At 33.8% G+C, this 25,128-nt stretch overlaps 2 protein-coding genes across 2 annotated transcripts in view; one reads left to right on the plus strand and one right to left on the minus strand.

Annotated features, from left to right (window-relative positions):
- Positions 1-25,128, plus strand: part of LOC135848027 (uncharacterized) — a 623,146-nt gene that overhangs the window by 503,724 nt on the left and 94,294 nt on the right. The gene's annotated exons all lie outside the window — the stretch shown is intronic.
- LOC135846812 (uncharacterized) lies at positions 3,999-9,951 on the minus strand. The gene is made up of 6 exons (XM_065366105.1): positions 9,699-9,951; positions 8,852-9,316; positions 6,670-6,969; positions 6,019-6,486; positions 4,617-5,090; positions 3,999-4,464 (listed from the first exon to the last, which is right to left on the minus strand). The coding sequence occupies exons 1-6, from the start codon at positions 9,949-9,951 to the stop codon at positions 4,442-4,444; spliced, it is 1,983 nt and encodes a 660-aa protein (XP_065222177.1). The 3' UTR covers positions 3,999-4,441.

Raw genomic sequence — 25,128 nt, forward strand, 5'->3', positions numbered from 1 at the left:
GAGACTTCGAAAGCATACTCATGAAAGTTACTTTCGGTGTCGCAATTTTTATTAAAGTTGAAAATTCCAGACTTGCGCGTTATTTTTGGTAAACAAGATTTCACGCTCAACTGATAAAAATCATTAGAACTTTTAACAACGCATATTTCAAAAGCATGTACGAAAGTTCTTAATTTTCTCTCATAAATTTTGAGCATGTTCAACATCCAGTCCTTGGCATACATCCGTATCATGCTTTTGCGACTTTTGCGACATTAATTTATCAAATATTAAAAAAAAAAAATGCTCTGCACCACTAGCCATCACCTGCAAAAACGGAGCACCTTGGGCCATATTTTAGTATCTTGACTTTTCCTTGTTCATATTCCATTGAAAATGGAGTATGACTTGTCAAAGATTCGCTTTCAATTGTAAATTATGTGGTACGTATCTAATCGTATCACAATGTCTCAAAATTGGTTCAGTTGAGGGCCGGGCGTTGCTTTGTCGTAATTTACAAAAAATCAAAAAAATTGATCTGTCATTGACGAAATAGTTTTGAAGGGCAGAGAGGCATATAGTACTCGTAGGTACGTCTATTGATATTCACGTAAATTTTATTCAAAGAATCAGAAACATTTTTTGTGCACCTCTAGATTTGTCTGGGTGTTTAACCCTTAAAGACCCAGGCTAATCCTGAGATGTTGGGTGAAAATGCTTTCAATTTCCTGAATTAGATCATCACAAGCATCACTTTAACCCACAGTTTGCCCCCCAGCCCCTTAAAGCCGTCTCGTAAAAGCCGTACCGATTTATTTAATTTTCCTTGAAAACCGAGAAAGCAAAAACCCCAATGAGGTCAATCATGGAACTGAATGATATAGTATCATTAGGTGTACTGAATGAGTGAAAGCATATCCCCAAAGAACACCCCACCCCTCTTTGGGGGTCAAATTTTCAAAAAAGTTGGGATGAAAAAATATAAACATATTGATGGTAGACCCTTCACAAAATAAAATCATGAAAGGTGTGAAAATGGTGGACCAGAGCAATTTTTTGAAAATTTGATTCACTTGTCTCGATAAAAACCCGAAAAAACAGAGCTTGAATACGCAAAGTACATAATATGGGAAATATTATCAAGTAGGCTTGAAATGACAGAAACAAGAATTGAAAGGAACACAGATGCTTTTAACAGCACATAAGTTCAGATAATCTACAATCCACCCATATCAAATCTTTTTATCACTCGGTGGATATTCTTTCTCGATATTTGTCACCAAATAGTTACATCCTACAAAGGTTAGCAGTACGATTGTTTTTCTGCAGAAATATCGAAATAGGTTTATCTACCACTTTGAAAAGCTTTACACAGTCAAATTGCAGCACTCCCTGGCATTTCATAATGTTCAAGCATTCATGAAGAAGTCACTATCCCTCCTCGATCATAGATAATGTAGTTCTACATCATGAAAATTGCACGAGCAGAAGTCGTCGTTTATAATCATGAGATTGTGTCTAGCTTATGACTACAGGATTCAGGGGATTTGAGATTCAGTAAAAAGCTTTCAACTGTTGTTCAACCACAACTCTGAACTTTTGAATGTTTTCAGAAATTCCTGCTGAAGTTGATATTCTTTCTCGATATTTGTCAACAAATAATTACATCCTGCAAAAGGTTAGTGGTACAATTGTTTTTCTGCAGAAGTATCGAAATAGGCTTATCTACCACTTTGAAAAGCTTTACACTGTCAAATTGCAGCTGTTTCTGGCATTTCATAATGTTGAAGCATTCATGAAGAAGTCACTATCCCTCCCCGATCATTGATAGTGTAGTTCAACATCATGAAATATCATGATTGGAAACAACGAATTCTGCTCAAGCAATTTTCAAGATGTACAACTTCACTATCAATGATCGGGGAGGGATAGTGACTTCTTCATGAATGCTTCAACATTATGAAATGTCAGAAACAGCTGCAATTTTGCCCGACAGAATAATTTATTGCACGTCTATATAATATATTCAACGACGAAATGTGCACGACAAAAAAATATAGAAATGAAGGACAAAAAAAATGCAAGTTTTTGGGAAAACAAACGACATGAAAAATTATAAACAGCACGTCACAAAAAATTAAAAATAAAAAGTTCGTCTACTGAACCAGCAGTGCTTTTTTCGATTTCACTGGCCTTCCTCTCTTCCGCTTTTGTCCCAAAAGGGGATGGACTTTGCTTCAGCTGGTACTTCGACGAGTTTTAGGCGATTCTGCATACCTAAATGTATGCTTGCACAGCATTGATTTGGAATTTGGAATAACTCGGACAGGAAAAAACTGACATAAAAACACTTCCTTTTGCGCGATTTACGCGGATTACCCAAACGCCTCGATCATACAATTTGAATTCATCAAAATGTGCCCATGCACCTTCTTTTGATTTGAATTCGGCCAGCAATTCCTTGCTGATTGAAGTTTTCATATTAGATGATGCAGTGTAGAAGGTGTCAAATTCATCATCATCATCGTTAGATTGTATGTATTGCGTGATTTTGGAGGGCCCACCGATAAGCGTTGGTCCACTTTCAAACATTGATGCTGTAGATTTTGAGATTCAGCTTCCAGATGATGAGACAACACGAAAGGTTCATCTTCATTTTTTTTTCAAAAAGAGTAAATTTTTCGATTTTTTTTTTTTGGCGGGGAATAATTTATTTTTCCGGGCAATTACTTTTTAGGCGAGGAATAATTTATTTGGATGTGGATTACATTTCTTTCGTCGTTTATATGAAATCGAATTGTCATTTGTATTACCTAACTTGTCGTGCTTAGCTGTTGTTGAAAATCGTCGTTGAAATACCCTATTTTGTCGTTCAAATGTCCTGTTGTTCAAATCACTTTTTCTGTCGTGCCAATATATATTTCCCCTAACCTTTTGCGGGATGTAATTATTTGTTGACAAATATCGAGAAAGAATATCAACTTCAGCAGGAATTTCTGAAAACATTCAAAAGTTCAGAGTTGTGGTTGAACAACAGTTGAAAGCTTTTTACTGAATCTCAAATCCCCTGAATCCTGTAGTCATAAGCTAGACACAATCTCATGATTATAAACGACGACTTCTGCTCGTGCAATTTTCATGATGTAGAACTACATTATCTATGATCGAGGAGGGATAGTGACTTCTTCATGAATGCTTGAACATTATGAAATGCCAGGGAGTGCTGCAATTTGACTGTGTAAAGCTTTTCAAAGTGGTAGATAAACCTATTTCGATATTTCTGCAGAAAAACAATCGTACTGCTAACCTTTGTAGGATGTAACTATTTGGTGACAAATATCGAGAAAGAATATCCACCGAGTGATAAAAAGATTTGATGGGTGGATTGTAGATTATCTGAACTTATGTGCTGTTAAAAGCATCTGTGTTCCTTTCAATTCTTGTTTCTGTCATTTCAAGCCTACTAGATAATATTTCCCATATTATGTACTTTGCGTATTCATGCTCTGTTTTTTCGGGTTTTTATCGAGACAAGTGAATCAAATTTTCAAAAAATCGCTCTGGTCCACCATTTTCACACCTTTCATGATTTTATTTTGTGAAGGGTCTACCATCAATATGTTTATCCAAAAATGGAGCATGGGTCCAATTTTTTTATCCCAACTTTTTTGAAAATTTGACGCCCAAAAAGGGGTGGGGTGTTCTTTGGGGATATGCTTTCACTCATTCAGTACACCTAATGATACTATATCATTCAGTTCCATGATTGACCTCATTGGGGTTTTTGCTTTCTCGGTTTTCAAGGAAAATTAAATAAATCGGTACGGCTTTTACGAGACGGCTTTAAGGGGCTGGGGGGCAAACTGTGTGTTAAAGTGATGCTTGTGATGATCTAATTCAGGAAATTGAAAGCATTTTCACCCAACATCTCAGGATTAGCCTGGGTCTTTAACGGTTAAGGGTTAAACAAACGAAGAAGAATCATAAATTAAAATGCATTATTTATTATCGAATTAGGTAAGCGTTCAAAGTACCTACATAATATTACAATAAAGGAACAACAGTAGTTCTGAAAATTGACTTTTTTAAATGCACATAGGTACTATAATAAAGAGATGATCAGTTGTGGTAAAAATTAACTTTCATAAAATACATAATAGATAAACAGTGATCAGTAGTCGTAAAAATTAATTTTTCTATCACTTGTGCAAGTTTATGTGTAGGTATTGTCCTGTGAAACTAAATTTGAATAGGTAATTTAAAATGATGGAAGTTATACTAAGATGACCGTTGAACTTGAAAATAGATGCGAAAGAAGATTATTATCCTGAAGAAAATTCCACTTGTGCGAATAACACGTGCACGTGAAATTACTGGATGGAGCGAATTCATTGGGTGATAGAAGCAAAATGATTTGGATTGAAATCTTGAAGTCCATTTGTTTACGTGCCAATCGTTGAAATTATATGAATACCAGAATATTAGCTGTACAAAAATACAAACACAAAGCGTACATACAATGTGAAAATATAATATTGGAACTCGTCTGCCACTTATGTGGGTAGGTGGGAATGTGTGGGAATGAATACTCTCTACATACATGTTAAGGTACTATTTCGTCTTTAAATTTTACGTACCTTTGCTCGGAGGACTTGGAAAAGCCCACTGAGCATCAATGTCCAAAGAACCACCGTAATACTCGCGATCAAAACCAAAGTACTGAATTGATGTTGGTTTCGTTTTCAAAGACATGAAGGCGGGTCCCCTATTTTTTCCAACTTCAATTGATGATCCGTCTATTGCGATTCGAATCCAGAATTGACGCCATTCTTCGGCCGATACGATATTTTCCTCATCGTGACTAGATTCTAGTTTCCCGTGTCTAATACTTCGGATTCCTGACGTTCCACGCGAATTCTTGCCTAAGAATACTTCAAAACAACTCTCATCCTCACTCAATCGATAATTTTTTGGAGAAAAAGTTATCATAGCTCCATAGTTTGTTTTTACGTCGAATGTCAAAAAAATTTCATCGTCATTTTTTATATCTTTGATGGGATAAAAGGTCACGGCACCGTAAGACATTATTTGAGTTCTGTATCGGAGAAGATCTGTAAAGAAAATGAAAATTTGAAAAAATCAGTTGAACGTGTTGATCATGACTTGCTAAAATACCTCAAATTTACATATAATTGCGTATTATCGATGGTTTTGAAAAATTTCCGTAGTGGATAAGTAGATAAAGGCCTGTAAATGAAGGTAAGAAGGGGATAGGTTCTTCTGCTGACCATATAACTACCGAGAGGAGAAAAATAATTCGTTTCTCTTTATCATACGCAAAAACGGAATAACTCGATTCCATAGAATATTCTATCGTAATGTAAAAACATTCGTAAAGTCCGATTCCGTAACTGCTTTTCGCCAATTAGTGCTCATGCTCGTAACGTGAATTTCGATTGAGAAGGTACTGTGACCACTCTTGTAAACAACGCGAATTTCGACAGAAAAAAGTAAGTAGACGCTTGCGTCCACAAAATAGCCTAAAATATACATGGTCTTAAAAATTCATATTTTTCTAGCAATATTGAGGTGGCTATTTCTCTCTTTCAACCTGAAATGAATCCGTAATCGTTGATAAATTTTTTCAAAAATTAAAAAATTCGAAAGCAAAATTTAGAAAAATTGATTTGGACACAACGTTTTTTGGTTTAATTTTTTCCCCGATGGAAAAATAAGTTGTTTGTTATCGTGGATATTCGAATTATTTTTCAAATTATTTGGGCCCGCAAAAAATATTACAAAAAAAATAGTAAAACATATAAAAAAATTTCAAAATATGAAATTAGCAAGATGTAGGTACAGTGAAATACCATTATTTTGTATTGCATGATGCGTATAATTATACTCGTATAAAATGACCGTATTGTACCTACAGGAATAAAATATGCCTCCCATCCCTGTGGGAGATTTAGAATTACTCGTAAAATATGTAAAGAACACACTAAGTACCTACCTATAAAGGCTATAATACCAACGTACCTGTGTTAATGTTCTTAGAACACACAAAGTTCCAGAAAACATAATGACGCTCTTCTTCAGTGGTGAAACCAAAATACTTGATCGGCCAAGGTTCAACTTTTACGGACATGAAGGCTGGTTTTCCATTCTTTCCTACTTCAATTGACGATCCGTCTGAGGTAATTCGAATCCAAAACTGACGCCATTCATTAACTGATAACATGTTATCCGTTTCATCGTATATCCAAGATTGGTCTGTTAGATGTGAGTGGATTGTTGCAAGTGCACTACGTGGACCGGCCAAAGACACTTTAAGAAATTGCTGATGGTCCATTTCGCGTTGATTTGTTGAAGAGAAAGTGATGATAGCAGTTCTTATAGTTTTCACATTGAACTTCATAAAAATATCGTTTTCATTTTTTATTGCGTCGATCGGATAAAATGTGTGCGCTCCTCCATAGCTGGTTATGCTTCTGTATTTAGGAAGATCTGAAAAAAAAAAATGAGTACATAAATTAGTACTGTAGGACCTGTGTTACAAGTAATTAAAGTGTATTTTTTATATGGTGACAGGTGCCTGGCGCAGAGGCGATTCGCTGATTGTTTAGCTGTAAGCCAATGTCACACTGCACAATGTGATCTAGATAACATTGAAAATATCTGCAAGCTTACCTTCTTCTCGAACACATTCTGCTAATGGATCTCCTGTTAATTCAGGTTTACAGTTATATATAGGCGCATGGTTATCTACTTCGCATGTTCTATTTTCGTCGCGCATTCCCTTGCACGGATTCTTGCACGTTTTCCCGATGCAGGTTTCGTTTTGTGGACACTCCGAGTTGAAAATGCATTCCATTCTGCATGTTGAAGGCGAATCAAATTGGTTTCGATTGCAGGAACATATAGCGTGGTTGTCTTTTTGTTTACATTCGCTGTTTGGTCCGCATGGTGAAGGCATGCAAACATTTCTCGCTGAATCGCAGAAAAAAATGAAAAGTAATATAGAACATCATACATACATTACATATGAGGGGGCTAGTGTCTATTACGACATGATCTAATTTTGACAAAAATGAGTTAGGCACATCACTGGATAGAGCATTACGAGCTGCATCGACTGGTGTAAACAGAATTTAAAAAAAATAATTTCTTCGGTGTGAGACGGGCCTTCAAAAGTAGGGTCTGGTGGCTAATACGACATGTTCCAATGGAACATGTTAGTTTCGCGGCTAAACGTGATTTTTGGCTTTGTTTTGTTGAATTTCAGGCAAGCTGTTCATAGTGATTGAGGTTGCCTTGTGTAAAAGTGACCTCCCTTCACGTATTCAGATGATAACCGATTGTTTTGATAATCATTTCATTTTTTGTAAAAAAAAATAAAAAAAATAAAAAAAATTCATTTTTTGAGAATTTTCAAAAATTTTTTGCTGGAAATGGGAAGGGGGAATGGTTCCTTTTGACCCCCCCTTGGCTACACATCCAGTTTTCAACGTCATCAGACCATAAAATGAGGAAAAAAAATTTCCTGGTGGCTAAACGAACATGTTCCAAATTAAAAGTGGTCCCATTTGCCCCCTGGGGGTGGAATTTCAAAAAAATTTTCATGAACCTTCATTAAATACCTAGATCTACAATACTAGCCAAAAAAAAACGGGAATTTTGGGATATGTTTTCTCGGAATCAGTTTTTTGCATTTCCTGAAAAAAGATGGTTTGGGATCATGTCGTAATAGACACTAGCCCCCTCATATGTAAGTACGAGTAGATCAGCTCTCTTGTTGCAGATGGATTTTCGCACATACGGATCCCAGACTTGGGCCCTCACAAATAAATTGTCAAAAAGAATTGAGGTAACTCAAAATGCAATTGAAAGATCAATGTTGAATGTAAAACTGCGAGATAAAATTAAGATAAGAACTATCAAAAAAAAATTAAAACACAATCTTAATATGCTTCATCTGATTAGGAGAAATAAATGGAACTGGGCAGGTCACATCGGGAGAATGAGGAATAGGAGTTGGACCCATAAAGTAACCTTTTGGTACTTGGGACACAAAATAAGAAGAGCAGGTAGCCAGAGGGCTAGATGGGAAGATGATTTCAGAAGTTTTTTCGGGCATAAACAGTTTGACAGACTAACTCTAGTGAGGAATGAGTGGGCACGTTTGCAAGAGTCCTTCGCCCAATTTAGGGTATAGCGGAGCTGAGTTAATTGTAAAAATTTATTTTAAGTTAAACTGTAACATTTTATGTAAAGTCCGTTAATAAAGGTTATTTTGATTTTGAATTGAGTTAATGCATATCCCAGTTATCTTTGAAAATCATGAAATGTTGGATCAAATGGTGAAATTTTATAGCGCATTTTGTTTTTTCACAAAATATAAACAAAATTATACAAGCTTATTAAAAAAAAAAAATAAGCGAGAAAAACATTTTGACGTTTTGACAATTTTGGTTCAGACTTCAGTTTTGGTGATTTCTTGTGTTGTGGTTTTCAATTTAGGTAATTAAAACGTTTCGACAAAAGTCAAAAAAACGTACTAATAGAATGTTGTGAGCTACAATTTTTGATCACCGGAAATTTTTTCACTCGGATGATTAGAACGAGAGTTGTAGCAATTTTGGAGAAAGGAGGTATGTAATGTAATGTAGGTACCTATGTGCATTAAAAAGATGTAAACTTCGCTGCTGTTTTCCTTCAATTTTTATGTCTAGATTCATACTTTATCGAAACCTCATGATTATCATGGTGATGTTATTTAATCTATTGACTCAGCAACTCAATTGAAAATTTACATTAGGTGTAGGTACTGTAGGTGGTATAGAATATATGCGTTGGTATGTATTTTATTTACCTATGTTATTATTCTCAAGATTTGGAAAAGCCCAGGTAGCGAAACTATCATCACTAGCAAATCCATAATACTTTATTGGTCTAGGCTCCGTTTTCAAAGACATGAAAGCAGATCCTCCATTCTTTCCTATTTCAATTGATGCTCCATCTGGGGAATTTCGAATCCAGAACTGACGCCAATCATCTGGCGATAATATATCTTTCTCACGATGTTCGCTTCTTGGTTCATCGATTTCGGAGGTTTTGATAGCAGAAATCGTATTCGTAGTATATCCACCTAAAATTACTTTAAAAACTTTTTCATCCTTCTTCAAAGTTTCATTTGTAGGTGAAAAAATAATGATGGCGTCTTGATCAGTTTTTACGTTGAATTTCAAAAAAATTTCTTCGTCATTTTTTATATCTCCGATCGGATAAAACGTGTAAGCGTTATCGTAGGTTATCAAAGTTCTGTACTGGCGATTATCTGAAAAAAATTAAGATACGAATCAGTACTTTTTTGCTGATTGTAAGTTGCACTGTAGCGCTAAGACAATTGAAATTTCAGAGTGAATGTGATAGCCTGAGTTGTCCAAAATAATCCTCCGACCTTTCAAATAAATATGTACCTACTTGTACCTAGGCTACGAGTAAACCAAAAAAAGGACAATTTCCGTGCGTGAAAATTGAAATTTTCCGAATTGGTGAAACGAGAATGATCGACTGCAGTGAAAACTACAAAAATGTTCTTTAAACGCTGGTACCTATGTACCTTCCCATTTTCAAGCATTTTAATTCGGACTCGTTCCCAAGATGTTCGAATTGAATGCACATTGAAAAATGTTATCATGATTTTAAATGTAACTTACCTGTGTCACTGTTTTCAAAACACCGAAAAGCATAGTGAACAGGATCCGACGAACTAGCAAATCCGTAGTACTTAATTTGACGAGGCTCTACTCTCGAAGACATGAACGGGGCGCTGCCGTTCTTTCCAACTTCAATTAAAGTTCCATCCGAGGTAATTCGAATCCAGAATTGACGCCATTCCTCAGATGATACCAAGTTCTTTTCGTAGTGTACACGTTCTGCAGGTTTGCGTGACTCAGTGGCTTGTATCATGGAAATACGGCTTAGCTAGGAAACCAACAATTTATCTCAAACAATTCCGCGCTTACAAAAATTTCTTTATGAAATTATTTTACACTTGAGTTGATAATTACAGCTTCGAATTCAGCTACAATAGCTGGAGGAGCTGAATTTCTAAGTTATTGCAGCAAATTTCGCAAAAAAAAAAAAAAAGTTTCAATTGTAAAATTCCGTTTTTAAGCATTAAAACGAAAAAAAAATAATAATTACTGAATAACTGCTAAAGTTAGGTCAGGTCAGACATTCAAAAATGACTTTTCAATATTGTTTCAGACTTTTTTTCTATTTGGAAATGTAAGCATTGAGTTGACTTAAGTATAATACATATTCATGATTCAAAAGTTCCCTATGGAAAGGTGACTTCTGAGGTCGAGAAGTTGTTTTATGGAGGAAATATCATATTGGCAAAATTGTCACCAATCTCACTTGGATTGACAGGCTCATCGCTAACCTTAATGGGGTTCAAACGCTTATCAAAATCCCCACGTGGATCATCAGGCTCAACATGCATAAGTACTTTTAAAGCTTTCTGATCGTTGTTCAGGGGTTGATTTATTGGAGTAAATATGATATAAATTTCGCGTTCACCTTTTACGCTAAATTTCAAGAAAAATCCTTTTTCATTTTTTATCTCTTCAATTGGATAAAATATGTAGGAGTCATCGTTAGTTGTTAAATGTCTGCACTTTGGAAAATCTGCAAAAAAAAAGAAAATATGTACGTACTGTATTGTATACGTTGGGAGAGGATAGGATGGGGTTGAATGGTTCAACAAGTTAACTGGACCCACTTCGCTCGCGTATTCGGTTGTTGCTCAATTTCATTTACTATGGAACCTCGCGAAGTGTCCCCCGGGGATTTGGATGGAATGGAAAGTAGTCCAAGTGGTAGCCCATGGCCCAAGTACCACACCATTAAAATTTCAGATACATTTTAAAATTTTCAAAAATCGCCACTCCGACGTTCAGGTTTTTCCCACGGTGTTGTCGTGAGAAAATTCTGACCTACGCGCGTGCACAAGGGACTTCTTTCATTTTCCCATTCGGCTAAATTTTTCATACGTACTTATAACGTTTTTCAAAAATTATTCAAATTTCCATTAAAAATATGTAATATCCCTATCTCAATTAACCACCTAATAACCGAATGCCCAAAATTCCAATCTGAAAGAAATCGTCTAATCCCAAACCCCACTCTTGAATCTCTACTATCTGACAGTAATACTCAAAACCTTAGACTCCTTACCTTCCTGAAAGAAGTCGATCTGTACAACAAAATCTAACTTCAAATTGTCTCCACGTCTCTAGCCAAACGGCTGTACACGGCGTGGTTAAATAAATTAAAAAAGAATTTGAATAATCTTCGAAAAATATAATTTGAAAATGAAATAAAACGTGGCCTTTGGTCGAGCGCGTGGGTCAAAATTTTTCCACGACAACACCGTGGGAAAAACGTGAGCGTCGGGGTAGGTTTTAAAATTCATAATTTTACTTTCTAACCAGATTTAAAGTTTATTTTTCACCATTTGCCTTCACAATGCAACAAAGCGAAAATCATTTCCCAATAATTGAGTGAAAATTTTAAGTAGAATATTACATTGGAAGATGAGATTTTCAACTGTACATACTTACACATTTAAAGCCTTTCTTTCGAATAATTTTTACTTTAGCAGTTTTTTTTTCATGTCTACTACATATGTGTGTACTGTGTACAAATGTATTTCAAAGGCGCAGATTATTGTAATTATCTATTCATTCTTTAGTGAAATAATTTCAACAGGATATCATCTGATTTTATCTAATTTTGAAATGCAGTTACCGGATGCATATTTCTGATTAATACAAACCGTTTGGAAGGTCGTATAACTGTGATAAGTAATCGTGAAATCGTATCACGAACATTCCAACGATTATTTTTTGGTCTGTGTATGTTTTTATCAAGGGTCGCTTCAGAAGTCCTCTACCGTTTTTTTCATGTAGCAAGTGAGGTTTTTTTTGAAGGACCTCTATGTACGTTGATATAGCATATGAATACACATTTATCACAAAAAATCCAACATTTTGCTACATTTTTTGTTATAATTTGAAGCTTTGACCTCACAAACACTCAGTTGAGGTCCAATTATATCTAGTCTTTCGCCACCTTTTCACAACTTTTTACTTCAGATCCCCCTTACCCGCAGAGATTTTCCTGTCAGTTGGCCAGATGTAGATCGAACAAATTTTGAAAGAGGAGTTGGAAATTAAAATGTCGAATGATATTAAATTTTTAAAAATGATCACTTTATGCAAAAAATTTGAATTTTTCTATTGATTTGGTTATGTTGTTAAATAGATATATAGAGGCGTTGCCAATGATGGGAGGATAAGAATATTTCCCTAGTAGGTCAGGATGAATCTAACTCCCTAAGAGATGTAATATATCACCTTTTAAAATAGTACTTACCCGCTGCTAGCTCAGCTTTTACAACACCAATATGTATAAATTTAAACAGATTTAGTCGAGTTTACCTTGTATTAATTCGAACCGCACGCGAAATAAGAACACACGATAAACACGAATAGTGTATTATAATTTTGGAATAAAATTACAACACGAAACTTAAGTCTAAAACATATAAAACTCTACGCGTATAACCAATATATATTCCACCGAATAGTGGCGTAAGTAGGATCGCTTTTACCCACCTACGTGTAACTATCAAATTGCCCGCGTTGGGTAGCGAATTTAGAAGACTTAAGTTTAAACGCGAATACTCTCCCTTAAACACGAACGTTAAGGCAGAGGACCTGGGACTCAAGCACAACTCTTACGTAGGAGTGAGTGGCCTTATTACTTTTCCGCGGTCAGACCTACCAGACGAAGCGCGAATCGACAAGTGAAGATCAATTCCATCTCAACTTGGCTTCTAGCCTCGAGTCGAGAAGGAATTGAGCTTTACGAACTTGTGAGCTTTTCACATCTGCCCTTAATGGAACGATGTGAAAACACCTCTTGGGTGGTTCCCACGTACTTAACACCTTACCTAAGTGCATCGAGTATATGCTTTCATCTACGTAAAGTACTGTAGAATCGAACTATTGATTGGATTCTCCAGTACTTCCTTTAGATGAAAGATTTATAATCCCACTGAGAGAGATACGATGAATATCCCTGTCTAGCCAGTGAAGGCATATTGTCCCCTTACATTTGCCCCTAACGTGGGTTTACTTCTAAAGTATCCCCTGAGGAAATGTAGAGGAAAGCACGGAAATTTTGAAAAAAGGTGACATTGTGCTTCACTGGATGTGACCCTATTGCCCCCCGTACTTTGCTTGAGTGATGCGGGGAATAGTAATCCCAAAATAAATTTTGAAACTCTTTGGTTTTTATTATAATTCCAAAAGTGAGGTGGATTTTGAGTGTGCTGGTGAGTTGACTCTTACTGATAAAGAGTAACTACAATTGACCATCAATATTTGACCGAAGTCAAGATATCAATAAATCAATCCAGAAGCTACCTTTGATCTGGTCACTCCGCAGCAGGGTCATGGCCGAAATGGTAAGTATTTAAGTACGATTTAATTTTTGAGGGGGAGGGTTAATCTAAAAGGTACCCTTCCTCAATTTTATGATTTCAGGAGAAGATGAAAAAAGCTCAAGAAGTTCGTGGTTGTTTGGCTTTGTTGTCTTTGGATAGTCTGACCAAGAATTTTTGAAGAAAAATTGCTGGTAAGGTTGGCTTGAGTATAGCTATTGTTTTTGCTAAAAATTTTGAAAAATGGATGATTTTCTATTGGAAAGTCATTCATTGAATAATTTGAGTAGAGTTTTTATAGTTTAAAAAAAAATTGAAAAAAGAAAAAGTTCAAAAAATTTTAAAAAAAAAAATTCTAAAGGAAAAATTTTATCAAATTTTGATGTGATATTTGAGCATTTGAAATGTTCAAAACTGATCATTGATAAGAAAAAAAGAAAAAAAGAAAATTAAAAAATTTGAAAAAACTTTGAAGAAAGTGAGTTATTATTCTATTAGAAAAGTTGTCATTTCTTCAAAATCCAAAAAAGAATTGTTTTTTAGGGAAGTTAGAAAAATGAGAAGAAGAAAAAAAAAAGGTTGAGGAAAAATGAATTGTTTTTCTATCAGAAAAAATGTTCATTTTTCCAAAAAAAATTTGAAATTTTGGAATTTTATTTTTATGATAGAGGGTTAAGTTTTTTGAAAAAATTGCGCTACCTTTCTGTTGTACACGGAGTTCGGTTGAAAGCGAAACTACTTACCACCACTATTCGATGAAACAAATTAAAAAAAATTTGAAAAAATTTAAAAAAAAATTTAAAAGGAAAATAAATTTTTAAGAAAAATTATAAAAATAAATAGGAATGTACCTAAACAAACTTAATTCTAAGCAACGTTATTTTTCTTCTTTTTTATTTGTTTAACGTTGTTTTATAGTTAATTAAGAATAAATTAATTTCTAGTCAGTCTTATTTCTCATAATTAATTTCAAGTTTTTTCTTCTTCTTTACAGGTGTATTTTGGTCAACGACGATGACAAGAGAATTACTTTATTTATCCAAAACTAAAGATAAGTACAAAAACGTATTTACATTTTTATTAAATAATGTAAAATTTAGGAGCATTTCTGTTTCTTAGGATTAGTCAGTCTAATTTAAACACATGATCGATTTAAAATATCTGTACATTTTTTATTTCTAAAAAAAATTTTAAAATTATGAAATAAATTAAATAAAAAATGTTGTTTTTGTTTAGGACCAGTTCAGAGAAAGATGGGTGAAACTTAAAATAGGATTGAGCCAAAGTTGAACCAGTCTGTTGGGATATTTTTCGTATTTACAATAAGGTGAGTAAATCTAAAAATTTGGCTTATTTTTATAGCATTTTTACGATTACGTAGTTTAAATTAGTTATATAAAAAAAATAAGTAGGAAAAATGATAATTAAAATGATAATTTTAATTTTAATTTTAAAATTAGAAAATTCTAACCTAATTCTTTTTGTTCCAGTGAGAAGACAAAGAAGATTTCCTTAACTAATAATGCACAGATCCTTTTTCTTGGCTCATGGACTTCTTTTCCAGGTTGTATTTTCTTTTAGAAAATAATTTTAGATAGAAATTAAAAATAAAATTTGAGTAAGCTTATGCCATTTTTGTTCCACAGGAAGACAAAGATAGCTAGATTTTTGAAAGGAATGTTATCCGTCTACGGTCTGAGTCAACATGGCCTTCTGTGCCCTGAATGTGATATCTTTGTTAAAAAATAAAAAAAAAATTAAAAAAGAATTTTAAAAAAATAAAATTAAAATTTTTGTAAATTTTTGGAAAAAACTTTTTGAATTTAAATTTTTTTGATTCTGTAAACGTATTTTACGTTAATATAAGTTTGTAAAAAAAAAATAAAAAAAATGATTGTAAACATTCAAAAAATAAATTGAATTTATTTTAAGTTTGTAAAAAAAAATTTACATACATGTATTATTGTATCGTAGTTTTAGAGTACAAATTTTGTATGTTTGTAAAAAAAAATTAAAAAAAATATTTTGTGCTATTTTATAACCTAATTATACAAATGTATAGATAAATTAATGCGTAGAGTTTTTTGTAATGAAAAAAAAAATTATCAATAAATATTCAATAAATTACATCTTAACTTTATTTACATTTTTGGATGTTCATTTTTTCTGCTCTACGGGTCGTTTTAATGGTCGGATCGATGAATGGAAAATGGAATTTAGGTTGACACAGTTTTTTAGGTGGTTTTGGCGGTTACTAGGTTACTGGTGAAGGTCGTGAGCGTAACGGTACCGGTTGTGGGAAGGTGGATGTTATCTTCCAGCTGGGTGGTCTTTTTTACGACGATTTTATTTTTTTATTTTTTGAAGACTACCTAAGCACTTTTAAAGCCAAAATTGTGCTTTTTAAACTGAGTCAAGAGGTAGAAAATTCGCGAATATTTCGAGTTTTTATTTAATTTAATTCAAACCATTTTCCATTAAAAAATCAGTCTGATTTTTCTAAAAAAAAATTTAGAGGGTAATTTTTTGTAATCAATCACTTTTTATACAATAAATAAAATTATTCAAAACTTCAGAAAATCTAAAAAACGAAAAATTATAAGTTTTGACTTTTTCCTTTCTATTTCAGAGAAATTTAGCTCAGAAAAAAGAAATAAATAAATAAATAAAAGCTTTCGAAGCTGATTTGAAATTAAAAAATAACAAAATTGAAGGAAAAATAACGTGATTGATTTTTACATTTTTTGAGAGGGTCATTTTTGCTCATATCGACATGTTTTGGGGTTTTTTCCTTTTTTTTTTTTTTATAATTTTGGTACTTTAGTTCGAATTTTTTTTTTTGTTTTTTAATCGTATCTGTACCTAGGTAATTTTTGGATGGTATTTCTTCCAAAATTTGAGTTTTTTGAAAAAGTAGTTCAAGTATTTGGGTATTTTTTACGCGATATAAAAAATTCAAAAAACTCTGTGCAATTTACCTTGAGTCGATAGAGCGTTGAAATATGAGCCATTAGCCCTCTTTTTTCTCCTCGTCACTAGAGATGACGATGGGCTCTTCAGTGAGCGACACGTTCGGTGTTTTTGGAGCCTGTTCAGACTCGTTTGTCGTCGCGCTGGTTTGGTGTTCCATTTCCTGGGTCCAACTCTGCGCATGCTGGTCAAATAATGTTTGCCAGTTCATCCCAAAGGTGAGGGGTGGTATCACCTGTTGACCGTTAATAGCGGTAAGCGTCACTTCTGGCAGGTTAATAGCCTGAGCGGAGGTCGATGACATGTTCAGCGTGGCCGGATTTAAGTCGGTACGAGGGGTCAAAATTGGCATTTGCGGTGTCGTATTTTGCGCATCTTCGGGTGCCAATTCTGAGCTGGTCGAAGCTCCTACAGGGTGCTCATCGGATTTGCCTAGTTGGGCATTTTCAGCTGTTTTCTGTTCGATTAATTTCTTTCTTATTTCGATCCGTTTTAATTCGGCCAACTGATCCGGAGTGTAGGGTTTATCGTCAGTTTCCATTTCTTCCTGTTTGATGGTTGGTGGGACTGACATGGTCGGCTTCGATTCGGTGTCTTTTGAAATTAGGCCCTTTCGGAGCATTTCAATGCGTCGTCGATCTTTACTCGGTGGCTGAAGTACTTTCCCTTTCTTGATTTTTTCTTGCAGAGAAATTGGAAGGGGGATGAATTTTTCGGCCAATTTGTCCAAAATTTCTTCGTAGCGTTTGATGTTGTGGTATGGACCAAATTCATCTCTGGGCGGTGGGATTTTATCCAGTTGTTCGAAAAATTCGTCTACTCGCGTCGTCTTCGCACCTGCTAACAATCCCCAGTCTGTTTCCAGTGCCAATTTGATGTGGTCAAAAGCGATGTTGTTAAGTTGGGGCGTGTGCACTAATGGTGCTAAAATCAGCTCCGTTACTTTTTTCTCTTTAAGGAGATTCGCGATCTTCGTCATTTCATCGGTGAAGTCATCGTAAGATGTATTGCAGACCACATCAAAATTACCGATCGAGATAAATAATTTTTTCGGTAATATTATCATTGAATCGAGTAATCGAAAGAGATCAGACGCTAAGAGGTCTCGCCGATAGATGGTATTATCGAGATATTGGCCATATTTTTCTTCATCAACCATGCAATGTACCATCGCATGAATATGTCCGTCCCCGATCATCATCGCTTGGTTCATAAAAAGTACCATGTGAATATTTTTAGCTTTGTCCTGTCTGCCCGCGGCGGTGAAATAAAACGGGTACGCGTTCATTGGATAATAGGGCTCGAGTTCGTTGGAAGATCTGCCAAAACGCGACAGGTATTTTTTGTGGTACCGGGGCTGTTCGGCGGATGGGTTTTTCTTTTCCTCAGGTACTTCGGGCTCATTTTCGCGCGGAGATAGCGCTCTCGGTGGCGGGCCTCGCTTCGTAGTACCTCGCGGCATTCTGAATACTCTTCGCTCGTTGATTCCTCGTCTTCCTCGGTTCGCTGAAGGTAGGGATGAACTGCGATCTCTATAATACTCTTGCGTCGGGTATAACTGATTTAGCGGTGTTGAGTACTCAATTTTTTGAGGAATCGAAATTTGCGAGCTCATCGTATCCATAGGTTCAACACCCGGTGCGTCGAATCGAATTTGACGCTGGGGTTCGTTGGTGAGATCATACTCTGGCGGTCCCACGTACGAAGTACCTAATTCCATTAGAGCTGGAATTTTCGAGTATGATCCTGACGTGATCGAAGAGGAGGGGGTCGATGGTCCAGCTTGAATGTACTGATTCAATTTCTGCTCCATTAGAAGATTGAATCGGCGCTCTAGATCGGTCAATGAGCTCGAAAGCACGGCATTCGCATCGATTTTTTCTTTCAATTCCGTAGCTTGTTTTTCATTTTTGGTTTGTAGATTTTTAATCAATTCTTTCAAGACCTCGACCTCTTTTTGGAGCTGGCCTATCGTCGATCTCATCTGCCTGATGTGCTCGTTGTTGGGGGGTTGGTTTACCACCTGTGTCCTAGTAGGACAATCCAATTGGACGAAGTCGAAATTCGTGAGGCTTCGATTGCACATTGGATGACGGCAAATGATGCGAGAGGGGGTTGTAGTCGTTTTGAAAAGATAGTGGATACATCCCCAATGATACGCATGTTTACAAACCGTTACATACGGTGGATCCTCTTTCTTCACCCCATTCTCGTCCTTTGGAGCGTGCTCCCCTGGCTCGGCCAACGATTCCGTACACTCGTCGCACAATAAGATCTTCATTTCCGTCTGAAAAAATAAAATTTTCAACAAATTTTTATGATTAGTTATTTATTGAAAAAATAATTATTTTTTCATCTTTTTCAAAAATGAATTCATTTTTCAACTAAAAGTTGTGTAAAACTTATAGTTTATTCGATTCAAATACCGCTTACTGGGTCTTGATTATTCCTTTTAGGGGTATTTGAAACTTTTAAAACGATTCAAAATCGGTCAAAATTAGTGATTTTTTGGATTATTGGGCAGTAAAGGGTATTCATTTACATTTTGTTTCGAAAAATTAGCCAAAGATGAAATATTTTACGATTTGTTAAATCATTTTATTGTTTTGGTTTTTATTGGGTTGTGATTTATTTTGATAAATTTTTTCAATTTTTGTTAGTTTTAATTTTTACGAAACCAAAGATTTTTTATTTTTTTATCGAAATACTCAGTTTTAATTTTTGATTGTTTTTGATTATTATTTAGTTACCAAAAAAATATTTTACTTTTTTCTGAAAATATAATTTTCAGCTTTTTATTATTTTTTCTAGTCATTTAATTGCCAAAGCTTTTTTATTTTTTAGTTTTTCAACGTTTTTGTTGATTCATTTTTATCTTAAGTATTTTTTTTTGTTATATTTTTGTATTTTTCTTTTAAGGTAAAAAAAAATCATTTTCTCGAAATGTGTAGAATTAGGTAGGCGAAAAATTAGAAATTTTTATTATTATTCTTCTAAAGTTTTTTCGAACTTTTTATTCTATACTTAATTCACTTTCGAGTTTTGGTTTTTTAGTAGCTGAGATTATTTCGTTGAGGTTTTGAAAAAAGTGTGAATTTTCAATTTTGATCTCATTTTAGTTTAGATAATATTTTCCAAATTTCGAAATAATCTGAATCTTAAATCATCGGTAATACTGAAATAAAAAAAAAAAATTCAAAATGTGTGATGGTTTAATTTTTTGCGGGTTTTATGGGACAAATTTGTTGATTACTAAAAAAAAATTCAATTTTTTCCGCTTAGCCTGAATCTAATCATTTTTCAGTTGATTATCAGTTTTCCAATTTTTTATGAATGATTTGATGGGTATTCAAGATTTTGACACTTGGTTTCAGGACTGCGCTGAAGTTTTCAATTTTATCATTTTTATTTTACGAAGAAAGTTCCAAAAAGATTTCTACTTTGAGTATTTTATAGCGTTTTTTTTTTTTGGGTTGTAAACTCGAGTAGAATTTTTCAAACTTTTAGTTTGTTTTGTGAATTAAAAATTCTAGACATTAGCCCAAACTTGAGTGATGGATTTTTAAATTAATACCTTAGTCGGGGTACAATTTGAAAATTTATAGACGTTTGAGGCAAAATGTGTGATTTTTGAGTAAATCAACTTTTTCTAAAGGAAAATTTTAACCTGATCAAGCTTTGATTCGATTTTTCAGAATTTTCACTCTAATAATTTTAATTGTCAGTGAAATGGGGGTGAATTCGGAACAATACAGAATTTGCATTTTTATGGCTTTTTCTGATAACACTGTTTTCGAATCATCAATCAATTTTCTACAAAAAAAATCAACTTTTGATAATTGGTGTTCGAAGAAAAAATAAATAAGCTAATTTGGTACCAATAATCGGAATTTTTCAGTATTCAAATTTGAGTGGTAGATTCCAAAAAATAGGGTTTTGGATTATTTTAATATGATACCAAAAGTTTGCCACGAACTTAGTGTTCGAATTTTTGGTTTTTTTTCTGAAAAAGGATCAACTTTCTTGGTTTTTGAGCGTTTCAAGATTATTGGCTAGAATCCACAACTTTGTTCACAAATATCTGCTTGTGCTTTACTTCAAAATGCACTAGTTGGAATTCATCGTAGTAGTTATGAAAAGATTTCGGTATTCAAAATTGGTAGGCTTTTGAAACTGAGAATTTCGATGGAAATGGTGCGAATTTATTGTTCGGATTTTGGAACACTTGAACGATTTGTAGGTAATTCTTTCTTTTCGCGAATCTTTACAAAACGTTGAATTTCATTTTCATTTAGAGAAATTTGTGTACTTTTAATGGGAGAATTTTGTGTGTTTTTCATGCAGTTTTCCGAAACAGTTAAATTTAGTACCATTTCTGGTGTTTTGTTTCCAAAATTTATAGGGTTTTTAACACTTGACATTTTTAATGTTCGAGATTTTCTAAACGTGTTTGAAATTATTATCCAATTTTGATCCTTGCAACTAGTGGCAATTTTTTGATCGAACCGGTAAAATTAGTGAGCTAAATGCACTTGTACTTACTTCGGTTCTGTAGAAATCTTCCAATAATTCGTACATCCAGTTTTTGGAATACTCCACTTTCTTCAATACTAGGTTTAGGCGTTTCAGGTATAACTTATAATTGTTTCGCTCAATTTTTGCAATCGAAAAAACACAATGTTTTGAAAGTAAAAAATACAACTGTTTTGACCGAAAATTGATAATAATTATCAATCGCGTTCAGCTCGATTCACTCAAAATTTACCGAACCGGTTGACGTTCGATTCACACCGTGGGTGGTGTACGAATAAATTTTGTTTTAATTACCGCGTTGTAAATTTTTAATTATTTTTCGCGATTAATTAATTGTTCGAAAAATTTTATCGATGTAAACTGAATTAAATTCTTTTAGGAGTAATTGTATTTGACTTTTGAAGTTACTAAAACTGCACGATATTTTCTATTGAATAAAAATTTAGAAGTTATCACCTTCGAAATAGAATACTAACTGAATTTAGTTTTGATTTTTAAGTACTTATCCCGAATGTGTTTTTTACTCCCTGAGATCCCTTCCCAAAAGAGCTAATTTTTATAAGGTCCAGACTCTCGTATTGGAAAGTCTGGTACCTATCGATTTTCAAAGTGTGAATATTCGATGTGTCGAAGGATTTATTCTTTGACCGTGTTTTACCTCGACAGATTTATGTACTTACCAGATATGGACGAATTCGTTGTCCATGTTCTCGTAGTTTGGAGTAATTTAGCCTATAGGCATTATTTTTCGCGCTGAGTGTATGTATAATATTGTAGGTAACCTTTTAAGTTGTATAGGTGAAAATGAAGTAGGCGACACGTTGTTCATACGTATTTTTTAGCTTTATTTTAACATAAACTTAGGAAAAGATACTGGGTATGAGTATACACAATATGGTGCGAGTCACCGAAAAAAAAATTAAAAAATAACAACTACAAAGAACACCAAAGTAACTCGAATAAATCATTCTTTTTTATCCTCTTTTCTCGTAGTTATGTATGTCTTCCCCAAGTCATATAACCAATATCCGGCTATGACGAGGCCCATGAATTTCGAGGTTGGGCGTCCCTTTATTGTGATCGGATTTTTGGGCGTAGGAGGTAAGTTCACTTTGACCTTCCACTCTTTCGAGTCGATCTGCTGTTTTTCACCTTTTTTCGGCATCTAAGAAAAAAGAAAAGAAAAGAGGGGGGGAATCGAAGGGTTTTAATTAATTTAGTCAGTTCAATACGACTTTAATTTTATTGACTTAAAGTTTTGTGGTCCCTTTTTATTCATTTCATGAATATTTAGTTTCGAGTTAGGAAATAGGTAGGTACGTATACCTATTCCTTTGATTTTGAAAAAAAAAATTCATTTTAATCTTTCGAATTTTATTAGAATTTGTTAATGTTTCATTTTGAATTCTACTTTCAGTAGTTTTAGAAAAAGAAGATCGTAAAAAGTTCAAAATTTTGTATTGAGTAGGTACCTACTTATTAGGTTTTTTCGGATTTTTGTTTGTTTGAATCATTATGATTTTCAAAATTCATGTAGTTAAAAAATATTCCCCGAAGTTTTATCGTTTAGATCGGTGAAATAAACAGACGAATTTTGTGTGATGTAGATAGGTATACCTACCTAACTGAAATTTCATTTGGATTTAAACTTTTTAGTATTAAAATTTCCTCAAAATTGTCCATATTATTCATTTTGGTGAAAAGCTAATAATTTTGAGATAATGTGTTTCAGAATTTTTTCTAATAGGTACCTATTTGGTAAAAATAATTTTTATTTCTGAACTATTGTGAGAAGTTGTCTTCGTGTGTATAGAATAAGGTATTTTAAACAAATTCTAATTTTTATTTCATTTGGAGAAAATAGACAGAAAATTTTGGGTAAATTTGCCAAATGATTGGAGTAGGTACCTATTTTCCGTAAATTTTTTAGTTTCTCAATTCCAAATCTTACCTATCAGGTATTTTTTATCATGTTCGAGCCAAAAAAAGGAGTAATTTTAATAAAACTTGAGAAAGGGAAAAAAAAAAAAATCTGTTTGGTAGGTACCTATTGGGATTTTTTGTTTTATCCAAAGGTTCAAGGTAGGATTATTTTTTGAGTAATTCAATACTAAAATTTCGAGGCAAAGTTATTTTAAGAAAATTTTCTACTTAGTAAGATGGTTTTGGTTTGGTAGGTAGTACCTACTTATTCAGATTTAACTGATTTTTAGGTTATTTTCCTAAATTTTCAAATTTAGTTTTTGGCCAATCGCCTTTTGGATGATTTTTTACTAATTTTAATTATTTTCAAAAAAAATGAAGATTGAAATTTGGTTCTGATTTGAATTTGTTCGAAGTTTTTCAGGGACCACATTACTTTTGTGTCGTGAATACTAAAGTTTACGACTTTTCTGAATCAGTTTGTTTTGAATGATTGAATCTACTAGATTTTGTGTCATTTTATCGAAATCGTTTCAGAATTTTGTACTCTAGCAGAGTACTTGGGAAATGTTTTGATATGGTTGGGGGTAAACCAGCCATGATTTCCCATTTTTGGGGTGTTCCACAATTCCGTTTTTGAAACATTTTTTGAGGGTTCTGAATGGGTGTAAATTTTTCTGCTCGTATTAATGAGCAGAAAAATTACCTCATGCCGAGAATGGCAAATCTCAATTTTGGCTTAGTAGGATGATCGAATACTTCCGGCTGGCTTGTGATTCGTTCATCCTACTACCCTATCTATACTATCACATACACGTATAGGTACATATAATGCAAAATAAATAGTACATAACAGGTATAGGTATGTATGAGTGATAATAATACTTACAGTAGATTATCAATCGAACAATTTTCAACTAAATAGGACTGCTCTAACTGTAGCAGGATACCCACGATGAAAATTACGCTTAATAACTTCACGATTCACAAAACACTTTCAAACTTTGCTTTTTCATGCACAAGATGCTTTTTAAACCACAGTCTTCGAACGTTTGTCAAGCAATCACTCAAATCTATATCCAATATTGCGTCAGTCGGGGGTATTATTATTTTATTTTATTGTGATTAGGTTTCAACCCATCCGGTTTTGGCTAAACTTTTTTTTCTTATCTGCGATATCTTCTTTTAGAACTTGCAAAATTCGAGGAAATTATCGGCCTCGGCGACGTTGCAGATAACATTGTCGTCCGATGGCTGGTAGATAAATTGATAATTTTCAATCTACTTTTAATCTCCTCTTATTTTGCTCATAGGCAGGTGTCTTTTTGCCATGTCAATATAATTGACTATTAGCATTAATTTCAGGGGAGATTTTTAGAGTAATTATTTTCCCATGAAAATTCAGTTTTTGATGGGTTAGAAAGCGAAAAGTGATTTTTGACCCCTTTAGAGTGCATTTTTGGTATGGGTAGAGGAAAGGAAATCGAAGAGAATTTATTTCTTCAACTTTATGATCGATCGTTTTTAATTATTAGCCTATATCCGTCCATTTTAGCCCTTTTTTATAATTTTCATTTTTTGGAAAAATTTTCAATTTTTCAAATTTTCATTTTTTGAAGGCTTTTTATTTTCCTGACTGTTCACATTATGTTAGATCGTAATGAATTTCTACATTCGACCATTTTTGAACATTTTCATTTTCCAAGAAAAATTTTGATTTTTGAAAAATGAGTTTTTTGTCAAATTTTTGTCTTTCTATGGGTATGGGTGTATGTGAGAATTGGATATTTTCCATTCTTCCCTGGGTTTCGTGATTTCAACGTATACTTATTTTTGTCAAATTTTTTCAAATTCTTCAAATTTTTTGAATTTTCAATTTTTTCAAAAAATTGCTTTAACTTCATCCATTTATGATCTGGAGGGTTGGGGGTTTGAGGTACGAAATTTTTTCCATGCCTATTCATATTTAATGTAATTTTTTAAATACAATAAATACTTGTAGATTTTTTCAACTCTTTTCAGGTTATGAGTTTTTGGTTTTTTCATCGAAGTGTCGAGAGGGTGGCCTTTCTACCAGAAAAAGCCACTCTCTGGGCCCTTCGAGAAAAAATTTCCAAAAGTGAGAAAAAAGTGGTTTTTTGAATGAGTTTTTCAGCATTTTGGATGCAGTTTTCTTCATTCCTTATACAGAGGTTTTTATTTTGAGT

Source organism: Planococcus citri, chromosome 5 (assembly GCF_950023065.1).
Source record: "Planococcus citri chromosome 5, ihPlaCitr1.1, whole genome shotgun sequence".
Taxonomy (NCBI): Eukaryota; Metazoa; Arthropoda; class Insecta; order Hemiptera; family Pseudococcidae; genus Planococcus; species Planococcus citri.

Excerpts from the sequence above, each read along its gene's own strand:
- LOC135846812 (XM_065366105.1), bottom strand. The coding sequence starts at position 9,951 with ATGATACAAGCCACTGAGTCACGCAAACCTGCAGAACGTGTACACTAC. Across the intron at positions 9,317-9,698 it reads TTTTGAAAACAGTGACACAG|ATAATCGCCAGTACAGAACT; the intron begins GTAAGTTACATT and ends AATTTTTTTCAG. Across the intron at positions 4,465-4,616 it reads TCCAAGTCCTCCGAGCAAAG|CTAATATTCTGGTATTCATA; the intron begins GTACGTAAAATT and ends ATTTTTGTACAG.